Below are 17533 nucleotides of genomic sequence, written 5' to 3'. Positions count from 1 at the left end.
ATACCTGAAACAATCTGAAGAACAGCGATATAAATATTCCGGTAGACATCTCCTGGAATAGCGTTTGTAATGCTGCTTCTTCTGTGGCACAATTGGAGTTTCTGCACGAAAGCGCCCCCTGGCTTTTGAATGTGGTGGCATTTCACCGTAATTCATTCATTGAGAAAACACGCATTTGCCTGATTAATTGTTACAACCCTAGTGCTCACTGATCTCCTTGTCTGTTTCAGCTGGTTCACGTGTTCTGAATGAAAACGCGTTGTGGAAAAGCATTGCGGTAGGCTATTTTGTCCCTCTCTGCTATTAATAGTTTTTCAATATGGCAAAACAACGTGGAAGCCTTCTTGGACTTACCCGTTCAATGTATAAAGAGAAGAAATGTTAAGCTTACAAAGAGAAGTCAGATAATTGGCAGAGGTAATTTGACAGCAATAAGGACATATTTATGAATAAAGACATTGATTCTGACTAATAAAATACTTTAAAAATTACATATTGTTCCTTTAAGAATATTTTAATATACATTGTATAGATTTTAGCGGCATCTAGTTCGGAGAATTGCATCCAACGGCTCAGTCTGCAGCTCACCCCTCCCTTTCAAATAGAATAGAGAAGCAATGGTAACTGCTATAGGAAAAACATTAAGACAACCGTAACAAAACACGCTCTGTACAGCAGTTTGTCCGTTTAAGGCTACCGTAGAAACATGGTGGTGCAAAATGGCGACTTCCATGTAAGGGGCTCATTCTACGGTAAAAAAAAAAACAATGTTCATTGTGGGTTTAATACACCACTGAAAATATAGTTATGCATACTATATTGCATTTCTGTTAACATATCTTCCTAAAATTTACACACTGCACCTTTAACAGAGAACCATTATAATATATTATGTATGATCAACATATCGAAATATCAAGCAATTAATAACTGATAACCTGAAATCCAGACTAAAGTCTCATAATCTAATGATGAGATCTAGACGATGTTAAGATTAAACGGTTTAGAAAATTTCACGTAGAAAAACCACAGCGAAATACTGTAGGCTAATAAACTGCTGTTAAAAATGATCTGATCAAACTAAGAAAAACATCACTTTTCGTCGTTGCCAGTAAATAAACAAAACAATAATCACTCACATATTTAAATACTGTATGACAATGTGTTATTTTATATTATATGTTTATATAAAGAGATATCTCGCTGACATATTGACGTCATGTCGAGTTTGCGTTATGCATAAAGTTTTGTCAAATAAACATCGTGACGTCACAGTGTCATGGCGGCGAGCGGTTCGGCAGTGTCAGTATTAACTCCAAACGGCAGAAGACAAACAGTAAAAGTGTCTCCAAACACACCGTTATTACAGGTAAGGGTGAATTTATTTAACACACACATACATATGTAGTACTGACATCTAACATACATGTGTTTAACATGACAACAGCTTTAGCGTTTCACTACACACGATGAGTCAACAGAAGTGATTACTTACCACAGCGTTCATATCATATAACTTACATGTTCATTATTACCACACCTGCTTTAAATAGACATCCTACGAGAATCTTTGAAATGTCATTGCTTAATTCATATCTGTGTCAATTCTCATCATCACTATTACGTAAAACAACATTCGGGTTTATAACTGCGCTTTGCAGAGCTTCGGGTTATAATAGGGCTCAGTGTTTGTTTGTAATGTTTGGGTGAGTTGTACATTAGTGTTGTGTATTACTGCAAAGCTTTGAGGTCATGACTGTTCACCATGGATCAGTTTAGTTAAAAATAAAATGAATGTTTTAATCTTTAGGTTCTTGAGGATGTGTGCAAGAAACATGACTTTAATCCTGATGAATATGGACTCAAGTGAGTATAAAATATATATCACATATAGATCTGTTGACATGAATGAATGAATATTCAGAGAGTAATGAAACACTATTGTTCCTGTGTAAGTGTGCGTTACGGTTGATTTTGTCTCTTTGTCTACAGGTTTCAGAGGACCGTTCTAGATTTGACTCTGCAGTGGAGGTTTGCCAGTCTGCCAAATAATGCCAAATTGGAGATTGTGCCATGTTCACGTAATCAGATGGCAACAGAGAGTGTGGTATGCTATCATTATACCAGTTGGTTTATATTTTTCTCACTGTACTGGTAACTGAGTAATGTAGTAACAGTCGTTCTTAAACCCACCCTTGTGTAGGGTCCATCCCTCTTTGTGCCCCCCAAAGAAAATTCATGATTTATAATCTCAAACTTAAAATGTTAAATTATAAAACATAGTTCTGTTGAGTGGTAGCAGTGCTTTTCTTAAATTTAATTACACATCTGGGGCCCCTGGCATCATCTGGCAGCCCCTTTGGTTTGAGAACCACTGGTGCAAAATCAATAGATTTTAGAATCTGGAATAAAGGAATGTGTTGAAGTGTGAGTTTACATTTCAGAAATTTTAGTATAATATCACCCTATTATGATGTATTGTGTTGGGGGGTGGGGGGGTTAATGCGAACTCATGCATTCTGACTAGTTAACAAGGGTTTATATTGGCACATAGGCTGAGGGTCTCGCTTTGCTCCCCGCCAGTGTGCCTGCTTGTGCGTGACGCAAAGCCAATGTGTTTTCATTCATTTCTATGGAAAGTATGGGGCACCTGTGACAAACACAGAAAACGCTCATTTGCACAACGCGGCAATCGTTTTTGTCACCATGCACTTAGTCGAACACAACTTAACGCATCTCACTCAGAACCTCGAGAATGCAGACTTGGGCAGGGTCATCGGACATTGTTGAGATAAGAGAGAGAGAGAATTAAGAATAAAGGTCTTGGACATCAGAGTTGCCCAGATCAGAAAAAACTGGATAGAAGAAAGATATGAAGTATTAAAGTATGTATTTAGCCATGCCACTTATATCCTTACAATATGCTAACTGAATAACACTGAATATAATTAATGTGTTACCAGCAACAAACCAATAGGGCTTGGGTGCCGCATTGCATTCTGGGATGTGGCGGCCATGTTGATGGCCTTGCGAAGTAAACATACAGTAAGTCGAACGAGGAGAAGCAGCAGAGTTGGGAGAATGAAAAGAAAGAAAAAAAGATGTTAAAATCTGGAAAAGGATGTGGAATTTACCGGGATACGCTATAGGGAAGCCAGGGACCGGTATGTGGACAAAATCGGAACTATTAACGATTTAGTCCATGTGAAAAAATAGTGAATAAAGAGCCTTTTTAAGATAACAGCGTGGTTGTTGTGAGAGCACAATTTCATGCCAATCTGTAAGCAAAGTCACGTATGACCTAGCTTCACAACTCGCATAGTTAATGCAGCAGTTTTGTAGTACGAATTTTTGCATTCAGCAGAGGAATAGAAACAGAATGTTGAAACCCAGGAAATTTCCCTTATTTTCAATGGTCAATTTTGACTTAAGCTATATAAATTAATTTTCAGATGTTATACTTCACTGTCGTATTTAAAAATGTCATTTATATGTCATGTATACAAATTACTGAGGGGTTGAGGTTAATGTTTAGTTTCCTGCATAGAATAAAACGTAATGAAGTGTTGTCCTTATCTGTCATTTTTAATGTAAAGTGTTACTTTATTATTAATACAGCAACGGTTTACCATGGTTGAAATAATAATGGCAAATTAATCAAATGAAGACACATGACTGAGAGAGAGTATGTCTATAAACAGAGCACAGTAGTCCGAGTAGGAGTAAAGGAGGCAATCAACATGGCTGCCACGCCAAGTAATGACATCTTGACGCCCAAGCCCTAAAACAACCTAACTTTAATCAGGGGTTAAATTGGGATTTATAGTTATTTGACCACAGTAATTGTATTTATCTTATTTTACATTATTTTTATTATTATAGTAATTGTATTTACTAGTGATAGATCGATATATTGCAGAGGCCGATTTATCGGGCAATATTTGGCTTTTTTTATCGACATCGGACGATAAATCTTTTCATTTGGCCAGTAAATTTCTCTCTTCTACTTAAACTTGATGTTTGTAATGAAAAAGACACTCAGTGTCACTCAATGCAAAGCCAAAGTCTGACAGACAACTATTTTTTGTCACACTCAACAACACACTGGTTCAACACACTTATTCAAACAGTACCATAAGATGTCAGATCCACATTAATTATGTAATATTATGTAAATTATAATTATGTAAATATTTTTATGTACTTTAAAATGGTTATTTATAAATGTTATGCATAACAAATGTTTATGTAGTTTCACCAATTTTCTGTTTGTGTCTTAATTAGTGTAATTATATTTGTGTTATATCGGCCAATTCAGACGTGCTTTTTAACTATTTTGGGTTAATCTCTGGCACAGCTTTAAAGCTGAAACTTCCTATCCGAGGTCCATCATGACACTGAAACACACCAGTAGCTTTGCTGTATTAAACTTTGCTTAACGTTAGCCCTCGACCCCCCGCCCCCCCCCCCCCCCCCCCACACACACACACACACAGAGTTGTTTACATTGGAGGTAAATAATCTAACACACTTCTTGGGGATGTGTGATATTTACTTCCTCATCAGTACTCAGTGACTCCTGCCGCCTGTTGTCATCAACACGTGCCGCCTGGGTCACCCGCTGCTAAATGCTCGACACACATTTGTCTGTACGCGTCAGGCCTGTGCCGCTCATATAAGACGTGCGGACGGAGCTTTGTTCCCATCTGCACCATTTTATTGATTCTCAAGAATGTGTTTATAGCGCTGAAATATAAGAGAAAAGGAATGTTTTGTGTAGTTGGAACAGCAGATAAAAGAAAACCTTCTTGTTTTCTTGCAAAGCGATTAATGACCAGATCGGTCGTAAAGAATGATGGGTAACCACCATCCTTCCTGCCAGCGTTTAACGGCCGTTCTCGCTCATGTTTCAGGCATGCAGATGAGGATAAATTCTCACTGGTGTCCAAGTGTTGGCGGTGTGTTTGTGGTTTTGATCGTACGCAAACATGAAGCACAGGCTAATCTTCAGCTTCCCTTATATGCTTTTACAAGTCTGATTTCATACTGGAGGGTTATATCAAATCATTCTGGCTTTATTGAAGATTGAGGATCGTAAAGTTCAGCGAATGTTTGAAATATATTCAAGAATTTACTTTCAAGCCATTAGATAAGAGTACTAGTTTCCTAAACATTAGCTTATTATCAATAAATAAAATGTATTCATATTAATAATAACTAGATAGTGGGCATCAACTTTAGCAACTTAGCAGCACAAAAGGTCATGGGTTCGAACCCAGAAAACACACATTATTAAAAATCTATACTTTGTATTAAAGCATCTGCTATAAATTCAATGTAAATACATTTTATGTAAATATAACTCTTCGTCATGGTATAAATGTTTTTAATGAATGTTGTTAACATTTGTGTTTTATGCGTGTTCTGATACAGGTCCGAATCGCCCTGCAGTTGGAGGACGGCTCGCGTCTTCAGGGAAATTTCTCCAACGGGAAGACCTTATGGGATCTACTGAGCAATTTTCCTGAGACCAGGTGTGTTGTGGACATGTGTTGCTGTTAATTTGTTTTTATGTAGATTTGATTTGGTGTAGTAGGTACACAAATATGTGTCGGCACATTCCTCTCAAACTAAATCCTCTTCTCCCCCGTTGTGGTTTTAAAATGTGTCCAGCTCGTGTGAACTGTGAACACTTCTGGCTTTTTTTACGATCTCTAACATCACTGCCAAGTTCTTAAAACTTTTCCCACACCCCCATTTACTCAGACCACTCCCACTGTTTCCAGAGACTCCTCCCCTGGTCCACAGACTCCGCCCATATTTGTAATGGACAGCGTGCATGTAGAGACCGAATATATATATATACTGGTTTTGTATATAGAAGGCACACATGTAAAATGTTATGCACATGTGTTTTGTTGCTTACAGATGTGAGTCCGGTGCGTGTTTGTGTTTATGAATGTGACAGATATTTAGATGTGTTTGTTCTTGACAGGATGGTTGAACAGGAGGCGTCTGGACCCACACCAGTCTGTGTTTACATGAGGGATGAGGTCAGATACCTTCACTCTCTCGTCATGTTGTTTTATTCTCAACATTAACCCTGTTTGCTGTTCCTGGTCCCTCCTAATGTGTGTGTGGACAGAAAATCCCCCACAATCCACTGCAACTCACCTGATATTAAGCAGTGTCAGTCGATCCAATCACAACTGCTCAAAGGAGACACATTATCATTTAAATGTGGTTTCACATCTGTGATCAGATTTAAAGACTTTCTGTCCATTAATGATGTATATAAAATGTAAAAGAGTATTTAGTGTCTTTTCTTTCGTATCAGATCAGTGGTGAGGCGGCGCTGAAGAAAACCACCTTAAAGTCTCTGGGTCTCACAGGAGGAAGTGCCATCATAAGGTGAGCTGTGATGTCATATAAATGTCACGTGATCTTGATGATCCTAATCAAGATATTGTCTCTGTCCGGTAGATATGTACTTAAAGCCACCCCTGATCCAGGTGAGCTTAAGGATGCTGTCACTACTCCACCGGAGGCCGTCGCCAAGGCAACCGCATCACAGCCTCCTCCTCCATCAGAACCATTGACCCTCCCCGATCAGCCAGAGCAGGCCACACCTGTTCCTGTACCTGTGAAGACCCCAGCTCCACCTGCTGAGGTCATTGCCCAGGTGAAGCAGACACTCGAAGAGCCTGACAAAGGCCAAGAGCAAAGTGTGCGACCTAAAACTAAACCAGCTGCTGATTCCAAACTAATGACACATACAGACGATGAGCGACCGAGTACATCCCAACAACAACAGAGCTCCGCCCACTCGGCCACGCCTTGTAATGTTGTGCCATTTTCTGGAGGTGGTCATCGTCTGGGAGGTCCTGGGTCGAGTGGAATGAAGACTTCAACATCATGGACGTCTTCTGTATCCGCCAGCCCACCCAAAGCTAAGAAACCCAAACCGAACCTTGACGTCAAAGTAAGTTTGTGGTTTTCTGTTGTGGTATATTTTGTTTTCATCTCCTCTTGTCGTTTTTTTTTATTGTGCTTTCTTGTCCTTTCATGCATCTGTCTGTTGGAGAGTCTTTCTCTTTCTCGTTCGCTCGAGGCATCTGCTGTTGATTTGTTTTCAGAGACAGACAGTGTGTTTTTATTGTGTCTGAATTCAATCACGCATCACTTTTAAAATCCCGTCACACAAACACACACTGTGGTTTTCTCCGTATCGGATCCATTAACCAGTCGTCTTCTGTTTGCTCTGTTTTTCTACACACAGATGCACACACACATCAGCTGTTATCTAACCCATGGATGATAATACATTTTAAAGTAAAAGATTATTTGGCGTTTGAGGGCTCCTTACTTCATTTCTGACAGCTTTTCAAATCTCTCACAACTTTTACACATGCACAATATTTGTTATGAATGATTGAAACTGATCCGGTTAATCAGTCTGTGCAGCCTGTCGACAGAGAGCCGCTGGTCTTTCATCTGGACTCAGGAGGAGCTCGACACCATGATGATGGAGATTTACCGGATGAGTTTTTTGAGGTGACAGTGGATGATGTGAGGAAGAGATTCGCACAACTGAAGAGTGAGAGGTGAAAACACACAACACATAAGCCACACATTCAGTGTTACTCTGATCTTTTCTTAAATCCTAAAAAACATTTAGTCCTTGAATTTGAGGGTATTGGACCTGAAAGTCCTTGAAAGGTCCTTGAATTTAAAGTTAACTAAGGTGTGGGAACCCTGATTTATGTCACAGAAACATGCAATAGCAAGGCAATGCCAACACGCATTATTAAGATAATGAGGTCACACGCTGTATTCTGCAGCGTTCATGTTTTACATAACATTACATAAAGCAATGAAACAGCGTCGTGCCTTTAAAAAAAAATTCTTTGCATATATCTAAAAACTTCTTAAGAACCACTTTCTCAAAACTCAACTTTGACCTTGTACATTTATCCTGAGATTAAGCGTGAACTTGACGAGAGATGCTATGTGCTGCGTTGCCAAATCCTCTGCTTTTTTTAGGTTCAGATTTGTGCTACTATTTAAACTGTTTCAGTTGGGGTTTTTTCTGCGGGTTAAAGATGAAAGGATTTTGTTTATTAGTTACTGGTATTTGAGAGTAGTCATTGGGATGCTGTTTTGATACGTGAATCTGGCAACCATGGCTGTATGCTTGCGCAGACGTTTGGCTCAGATTATGTAGATTGTACATGCAAGCAAACATTTTAATCAGATTGCAATGTTTAGGGTGCCTGTAAACTGTATATTCATAAAGTGCAATCAGATTAAATTCAGTCGGATTGACAAAATGTTGTATATGTTTCTTACCTAAGTGTCTGTCTCTCTATGTGTGTGTCTGTGCATTAGGAGAGCTCTTGAAGAAGCTCCTCTCATGACTAAATCTCTCCGAGAGAATCAGATGGAGGAGAAGTTAGACAGGTATCCAACGGTGAGACACCTGCTGATCTTCTGCACAGGAGCATCATATGTTATCAATGGATCTGCTCAGATGTTCTGGTGTGATTGTTTTGTCACCGTCTCATCAGGTGGTGTTGAGAATCCAGTTTCCAGACCGCCATGTTCTGCAGGGTTTCTTCAGACCTCTAGAAACAGGTCAGAGACAGATACAAGCTCAGTATGAAGATTTATAACTTATATTTTAAATATTCAGTAACATTTGGATGTGATTTTCTTCAGTTGGTGATGTGAGAGATTTCATCAAATCTCATCTGCAGGATCCACAAGTGCAGTTTTACCTTTGTGAGTACACACACACACACACACATGCGCACATACATACATACATATGCAGATATTTACTTAAATGATGTGTGTGTCTGTATTTGCTTCTAGTTGTTGCTCCACCTAAAACCATCCTGGATGATCCCAGTGTCACACTCTTCCAGGTTTGTATTTTTCTTAATCTCTGTGTGATAAGAGCTTATGTGAGTGGTTGTCTGTATGTAAATGAGTTCCCCTTAATGTTTGACAAACAATATACAGCTGCAGAAAAAATTAAGAGACCACTCTAGTTTTGAATATAATCATCATTTTTACGTCTATTGTGACAATTTCAGTGCCGTGTCTGTTGAATTCCAACAAAAGCAAACCTTAGGAGTGACATAAAGTCACCCAACAGCAATGTAAAAGACTGAGCACATGCCAAGATGCATGAAAGATGTGATTAGAAATAATTTTTATTCACCTCTAAACTATTACATGTAAAACATTAGTATTGTGTTGTTGAAAAATGAATTTGAACTTGTTTTCTTTGCAGTATTCAAGATCTGATTTGTTATTTTGACAAATTTTCCCCTATATACATTTTCAGTAAATAAATGTAAATGAAAACATTATTTTTATAAGGAATTTGGCTGAAAGGTTGTCAGCAGTTGACATAATGAAAAAAAAAAGAATCCTTTTACCCAAACACATGCGGATAAAGAGTAAATCTAGAAAAGCTGAAAATAATCTTGAAGCTCTTAATTTTGAGATTTATTTTCTCCAGATTATTTTCACTCACCTCAATCTTCATGAGATTCAAACATAAACACACACACAGCTGTGGTCAGTCACATGTGAATTGTGTAACAGCTACTGTGTGTCTCTCTCTAAGGGCCATATTTTAATGATCTAAGCGCATTGTCTAAAGCGCAGGGTGCACGGTCTAAACGGGAAAATGGTTTGTGACGCGTTTGTGGTTGTTCATATTCTCATAATGAGTAATGGATGTGTTTTGGGCGTAGGGTGTAATAAACCAATGAGAGTCTTATCTCTAATCTCTCTCTTTAAACGCAAGTTGCGCCTGGCACCATGCCTAATCCCTATTTAGAAAGCACAATTTGAAAAACTAAACGGAGGAAGAAGACCCCCATTTTAAGAATAATGTTAAAAAAAAGTGTTTTCATTTTTAATGAAATTATATTTTTTTTTATTAAAACTTTTAAAAGTCTTTAAATATTCTTTCAGTCATAGAAGTAATAATATCAGGCTTTTATTTGTTGTAAATGTATTGATATCATTGTAATATCATAAAATAATTTGCAAATATGCAAGAAAAGGGTTGTACTCTAAAAATACAAACAAGAGATAAAGAATTTACAAACATGCGGAGAGCCCCTTCAGCATTCGGACAGCGCCATGGTTTTTCGAAAAAACATTAATTAAAAAAGGTTCTCATCTCATCATATCTACAGGTACAGCGTCATCATATACAATAAATCCGTAAAGTAGCATTTAAAAACGGATGCATTTGTTTAAAGCAAACCATTTATCTACTTCCCAGGCTACAGGTGAAGCAGCTCTTTACGCCTTTTAACGTCTTATAATCGGTCCTCATCATGTACAAGAGAATCAATAATAATTTTTTTTAAGTGTCATATTTAAAAGCGTTTTTGTGCTGCTGCGCGTCCATGTGTGTAATAAGCAAACCCGCGTTTTCGTCCTGTTTATAGGCCTTATTACTAACTTTTTAAAGGTGCAGTGTGTAAATTTTAGAATGATCTTTTGACAGCAATACAATATAATATAGATAACTATATTATTAGTGGTGTATAAAGACCTTATATAATAAACTTGTTTTGAACCTGTATTGTTTTTATTAAGTTAGAATGAGACGTTTTTCTACATGCACTGCAGGTCCCCCTACATGTAAGCCGCCATTTTGCACCGCCATGATTCTACGGTAGCCCTAAAAGGACAAATTGCTCTACAGAGCGCGTTTGTTACTACGTTGTCTCAGATGATGACATGTCTGTCCTGTGATGGCTATCGTCGCTTCTCTATGTTCTTCGAAAGGGAGGGGAGCAATTCGCAACCTCACCACTAGATGTAAATCTACACACTGCAGCTTTAAATAACAAAAACAATATTGCGTAGTAGCCAATATTTTAGTAGCCTCAAAATAGCAACGTGCCAACAATGCGCCTGAACACATCTCGTTTTCAGGCCTGAACGCCCTGGGGCGCAAAAATGGGGGTAAATGCATTTGCTTTTTTAACAATGTGGCGCCAAACGTGAAAATGATCATTGCGCCAGGCTGAAACTAGCAAAAGACACTTGCATCGCGGGATAGAGCTCTGTGTGTGTATGTGTGTGTTTGTGTGTGCGCGTCTGTGTGTATGCATGTGTATGCGTGCACATCTGTGTGTGTGCGTACACTTGTGTGTGTGTGTGTGTGTGTGGTGTGTGTGTGTGTGTGTGTGTGTGCGCGTGTGTGTGTCAGGGCTTTACGGAGTTTTAGAGGCACAATCAGAATGTGTCGTTGCTTTCCATCATGTAATGGAAGGAATGTTTTCCACATACACACACGAATGCTCTTCTGTCTTAAACCAGGGGTCTCAAAGGACAAACTCCCCTCGGCTCCTTCAAAAACATTGTTTCCTGTTCAAAGAGTCCTAATAATAGAAATCTGGACAGAGCTGGCCTTTATAATCCAGTACAGAGAGAGAGAAACACACCTGACACACAACTGACCTATATGTACGACACATAAAGCGTGTAATGTTACCATGAAGTAAAAAGTGATCATGTTATTAACACATTATCATTATTCAATATCTTTATCTGTGCTCTCATCCTTATCAAGCATTAAAACAACTAATGACAAATATACAAATCACAACAACCACAAACAATAAGATGATAATAAAATACTGTGCTAGGTATAATAAGAAAAACAAATCAGTCTATAAATGCACTTTTAAAATAGCATTATGAAAACTAGCAAGAGTAATAAAGATCATGTGTATATTTATATAGCCGGATTGTGTTTAATTTCCACAATGATTTATTATTCGGTGATATCGGTTTACAACACAGAGGTCCACACTGATATCATACAAATTATTGTGAAGCACTCGTGAATTGCAAACCTACAGTAAACCCCCAACACCGCTCTTATGTCTCTTTCTCTCTCTCTCTCCCAGGCGAGTCTTTTCCCTGCTGCTGTCGTGTACTTTGGCTCAGATGTGAGAACAGGTTTGTTAACATCTCTTTCATCTGCTATCCAAAACAATGACATCAACTTAATCTCATTTACTGGAAGCACAGAGTGCATTCTGGGTAACAGAGAGAGTGAACTCTCATTCATCTGACAGCAGTAGTAGTTTTATGATGTTGTGGTATGAAGGCTGATGCTCACGGCTTTATTTACAGTACAGTAGAGGAGAGAAGAGATAGTGAGCTGTAATTTTGTGTTGTAATTCTTCAGACTGTTATCTGCACACTGATCATCTGGATCACAGCGTCTCCGCCCTACAGGCAGACCAGATCATCACAGGGTAAATATAAGTTACCATCTTTCATTCATCCTTATTTCAATGCATTTCTGATACTACCCGCTAATCTGAGAATAAAGTTAAAGACACAATATGTAGGATTTTCAGCACTAGAGGTCACTATTACACAATATCAAAGGCGAAGCTTAATGACGTTATGAAGGAGAGTGGAGCGATTGGAGATGTTGTTTTCACCATCCAGAGACGCATGTAATTCGCTTATCATGTTCATGGATGAGGTCATGAATTTATGTTTTATTACCTGTATGTTTAAATGATGTAATGAATTAGCTGCAAGGCACAACAGCTGCGTGTAAGATCGATGCTGTACAACCCTCACCTCCGCATTTGTCCACATGTGTTGCTATAACTGGAAACCGAGAAACGCGTGGATATTAAAGGGGACATTTCATAAGACTTTTTTAAAATGTCAAATAAATGTCAGTGTCGTGGTTGGATAGTACAGATTAAGGGGCGGTATTATTTTAATAAGATCCCCTTCTGACATCACGAGGGGAGCCAAATTTCAATGAGCTATATTTTTCACATGCTTGCAGAGAATGGTTTACCAAAACTAATTTACTGGGTTGATCTTTATCACATTTTCTAGGTTGATAGAAGCACTGCACTGCAAAAATGACTTTCTTACTTAGTATTTTTGTCTTGTTTTCAGTAGAAATATCTTAAAATTCTTAAATTAAGAAGCTTTTTCTTGATGAGCAAAATGACCTTAGTAAATAAGTCTAGTTTTAAGACAAATAATATACAATTTAAGTGAAATTGTCCTTAAAACAAGCAAAATTATCTGCCAATGGGGTGAGAAAAAAAATTTGTGAAATAAGATTTCTTTTTTCTTAAACACTTAATTCAAGTAAAATTTTCTCACCCCATTGGGAGATATTGTTTGCTTGTTTTAAGCACAAATTTACTTTAATTGTATATTTTTTGTCTAAAAACTAGTATTATTTTCTTAGGTCATTTTGCTTATCAAGGAAATACATCTTGATTTAAGAATTTTTAGATATTTCTACTGAAATCAAGACAAAAATAGTAAGAAAGTCATTTTTTGCAGTGTGGGGACCCAATTATAGCACTTAAATGTAGAAAAAGTCAGATTTTACACTTTAAAGGCTCTATTTTAACGATCTAAGCGCATGGTCTAAAGCGCACGGCCTTACGGTCCTCATTTAGGTCCAAGAGACTCCATAATAATCTTTTACATTTTAATCATTTAATTTTTTCGTATTTAAAAGCTTTTTTGTGCTGCTGGGCATCCAAGTGTGTGATAAGCAAACCTACGTTATCGTCCCGTATATAGGCGCATATTACTAATGCGCTCATTAAATAACAAAAACAATGTTGCGCCATTGACTTTAGAGCAGGTTTTTGTTGGTCAATGGCGTAGTCTATTTTAGTTGCCTCAAAATAGCAACCTGCCAACAATGCGCCTGAACACACCTCGTTTCCAGAACGCCCATGGGTGTAAAATTGGGCGCAAATGCATTTGCTATTTAAACAACGTGGCGCTAAACCTGAAAATGATCATTACACCAGGTTGAAACTAGCAAAAGATACATTGCGCCGGTTGTATGATAGGGCCATTGTCACTAAAAGGGTTACAATAGCTATATTTCCATTACCCTTTAAATTGCACAAATTGACATTGTGAATTGAAAATATGGCCAATGGAAACAAAAAACTCCAATATATCACAAAAAGTTTTTACACTCACATGAGGTGTATTTCGCAAAATGGCAATGGTAACAGTGTATTCTCATTTTCTGGTCACCTGATGTTAGTCACATAATCATTATTTAAAGATGATGCCGTATAAACATAAACCTCTCAGAAACACCTCATACATAAGTATAAGAGGCTTTCCTTGCAATAATGTCTGGATAATATTTCTATATCTCTTTTAATTTAAAATAAGGTACTACTACCTCCAAGAAACACCTATATGTTGCCACTCCTAAGTATAAGGGGTTTGTATTAATGTTTGGATTATACTCTTACGTCTCCTTCGGTTAAAAACAACGCCTAGTGCAGTGGATTTGATATTAGTAAACCTACCAACATCAGTCAACGTGATGAATGACTTATACGAGAATAATAACTATGTTTCAGCCGCATATCATCGATTAATGGAAACTCCATTATTAAGTCTTTGTCAAAAATATTGCAAAAGTTTTCCGCAAATCTGCAATGAAAACAAAGCTAATTACAAGAGAGGAAAAAGACAATTTATTTAGAAAAAATCCTTGGGAACTTTTGGGATAACGCATTAAATTAGGGGTGCACCGATATATCGGGCGATAATGTTTGCTATGCTTCTCAATGAATTACGATGAAATGCCGCTACATCCAAAAGCCAGAGGGCGCTCTCGTGCAGAAATTCAATATGCGCTGCAAACATGATTTGTATGATTTTCATTTTTGGGTGAACTATCCCTTTAAACTAACAGTGATTTCAGATCGATAAGGACTTGCTGATCAAAAGCCGTAGTACATGAAATAGCATTGAATAATATCGGCGATTCAGATTATTTATCACCCACATACTATTATTTGTGTATATTGGTATCGGCATTTATCGGAGCACCCCAATTAAATATATATCACATTGTGCAAGTTGTTTTTGGATATTACATATTACATTTTTTTTTAGTTTTAACGTTTAGTAGCATTAGGACAGATTGCAAAGGTTGTGCTGTCACTGGTAATCATGTGTGATATATCATCATGACTTATGTGATATAACGGCTACAAATGTCTGTTTGAAAGAAGTGATTAACATTTGCTCCAGTATAAAGCACACACATTTGTGTATTTCTGGGAGAGTCGTTGTTCTCCCCACTGGAATTCCTTTGAGGTTCCGTCCCAATGAGACATTCCGATGGCTTTTTCCTTTAACATCCGCTCTAAAGATAGTGACTGCTTTCCTAGAAACCCCTCCAGCGCAGACACACACACACACACACACACACACACACACACACACACACACACACACACACACACATAAAAGCAGATGTTGTTTGCTTTTTGGTTTGATGTCTAAACAGTTGAAGGTGTACACACTCTACAGATGTGTATATTTTTCTACATGTCTAGTTGTGTCTGTGTCTGTATAACTACATTGCTTTGTGTTATGACACCAGACATCAGACACAACTTCAAACTATTTTTATCTTGATCTCTATAGCATGAGACCAACAGTCAGTCACAATAAATAAACTCACCGCTTTTCCTCATTAACCGACTAGTTTGTTGACGGATGACTTGTCAGCCATCCTGACGGAGATAAATTCGTACGAGATTAAAGCCGTACAGGAAGTCTCTGCTGAAAGATTAAAGTCTGACTCTCCACATGAACTCACTAATAACTGCTGTCAGGACCTTTGACCTGTAGAAGTCACATGAAAGGGGTCAGAGAGCGGGGCTAAACAAATGCACTTCCTAAACGGTACATATGAGGAATGATGGACAGATTTTACTGTTCCTCAATCCATCACACGCAAACACATGACCTGATCTGTTTGTCTGTCTGACAGCTGTATGCCGCGCTCTCCACTTCCCGTCACTTCATCCGTCTCGTCTGAAGATGCTCTTGAAGATGAAGTGTTAACAGCTGAATCGTCTGGTTCCTCCGGCCAGCAGAGGGCGATGGAGGGCGACTCCGGCTCTCAAAGCTCAGCATCCAAACCCATAAAAACCGACCCCAGCAAAGTGCCCAAGTGGCTTAAATTATCAGGTGTGTTTTTTCTCTTTGGTCGCTTGCTGAGAGACAAGCTGTTCTGGGTTTGATGATAACACCTGCTCCACCGTAAACATCTTCAGTATGGCTTTTTTAGTTATGGTGAATGTCGGCCACAAGATGTGGAGTTGAAATCTGGTTTTGTTCATTCATTAGCCACCTTTACGTTCATGTGTTTTTGACATGCAGATGTGTTAAGGCCTGTTTCACATTAAACTTCAATCTCTATTTCATGTTTTTATGCAGGTAAGAAATAAATCTGAAGCAGATCTGGAAACCAGAAGAAGAGCAGGAATTATCCGGCTGATGACCGTAGTGACACAACTGTGACATCACAGATGTAGATTGGTGATTTCGCCATAATTCATTCAATTAAAATCATGTTGTCAATTGCCAATTGAGTGTTTCTTATTTTTAAGAAATCAACGTTTCTGCTCATCTCATTTTAATCTTGAGTACCTTTAGAGTCATTTTACATCCTTTATATCTCTGAAGAGTCTTTAGTTTTATCAGATTTATAAAAGACAGATCAGCTCTAGCGAATGTTTCTGAAAAAGCATGAAATCCTGGAGGCGTCCAGCAGAAGGAGCTCATTTCTGAAGTAAAATTACATAAAATTACCTCAGGTATCCAGGGCTGATGCAGTTGCTGTGAAATTGACTATTCTACTACATTAACTACGCCAAAAGGTAGGACATTACCTAAACTATTAGATTCACTGTTTAAAGAGTTATGCTGCGTTCAGACCAGCTGTGGTAGAGGTGTCAAGCGTGAGCGATTTCAATGTTAAGTCGATGTGAAAACTCGTTGAAGCGCATCTGGAGGTCTCGCGGCACGAATGAGGCATTTTGCACGTGCGGTAGACGCGATTCCGCCTGATCCCGCGCGCAAATTGAGCATTGCCGCGGGAAACGCGAGAGTTTAAAAATGTAAACTTCGGTGGAAAAACGCGCTGCGTTAACCAATCAGGAGCTTGCTCTAGTAGTGACGTGATTACAGGAGAGCGGAGTCACAGAAGCCCCTCCCATGACGCGAATTTCCACGTGAATGTCTCGATGACTAGAATTCACGCGTGAATCGAGTGAGTAAACTCCAGATGTTCAAGCGGCAAACTAGACGCGGTTGACGCGAATTTGATTAAATTTGCTACTCGAAACGCAGCATATTAATCAAGGCATCAAGTGCGAGTGATTTCAATGTTAAGTCAATGTAAAAACGTGTTGACGCGCGTCTGGAGGTCTCGCAGCGCGAATGATGCATTTATTTCGGCGCGGTAGACGCGATTTCACCTCATTCATGCAAACGGCGCGAATTGAGCATTGACGCGGCAAACCCGCGAGTTGAAAAATGCGTCGCGTTAACCAATCCGGAGCTTGCTCGTGATTACAGAAAGCAAGCGTAGTTACAGAAGCCCCTCCCATGACACAATTTCTGGTGATCGTCTCGATGACTAGAATTTCACGAGCAAATGAAGTGA

At 38.5% G+C, this 17533-nt stretch overlaps 1 protein-coding gene across 1 annotated transcript; it reads left to right on the top strand.

Moving 5' to 3' along the window:
* Positions 1–1249: 1249 nt before the first annotated feature.
* Positions 1250–16453, top strand: aspscr1 (ASPSCR1 tether for SLC2A4, UBX domain containing). Its single transcript, XM_065259219.1, has 16 exons — positions 1250–1369; positions 1811–1866; positions 1993–2107; positions 5434–5534; positions 5996–6053; positions 6338–6411; positions 6484–6982; positions 7456–7604; positions 8389–8470; positions 8568–8634; positions 8719–8781; positions 8875–8927; positions 11949–12000; positions 12233–12302; positions 15854–16053; positions 16303–16453. The coding sequence occupies exons 1-16, from the start codon at positions 1280–1282 to the stop codon at positions 16311–16313; spliced, it is 1740 nt and encodes a 579-aa protein (XP_065115291.1). The 5' UTR covers positions 1250–1279; the 3' UTR covers positions 16314–16453.
* Positions 16454–17533: the final 1080 nt, after the last annotated feature.

Source organism: Paramisgurnus dabryanus, chromosome 14 (genome assembly GCF_030506205.2).
Source record: "Paramisgurnus dabryanus chromosome 14, PD_genome_1.1, whole genome shotgun sequence".
In the NCBI taxonomy this organism is placed as follows: Eukaryota; Metazoa; Chordata; class Actinopteri; order Cypriniformes; family Cobitidae; genus Paramisgurnus; species Paramisgurnus dabryanus.
Note: the sequence above shows the minus strand (reverse complement) of the source record. Positions and strands in the feature narration are given on the sequence as shown.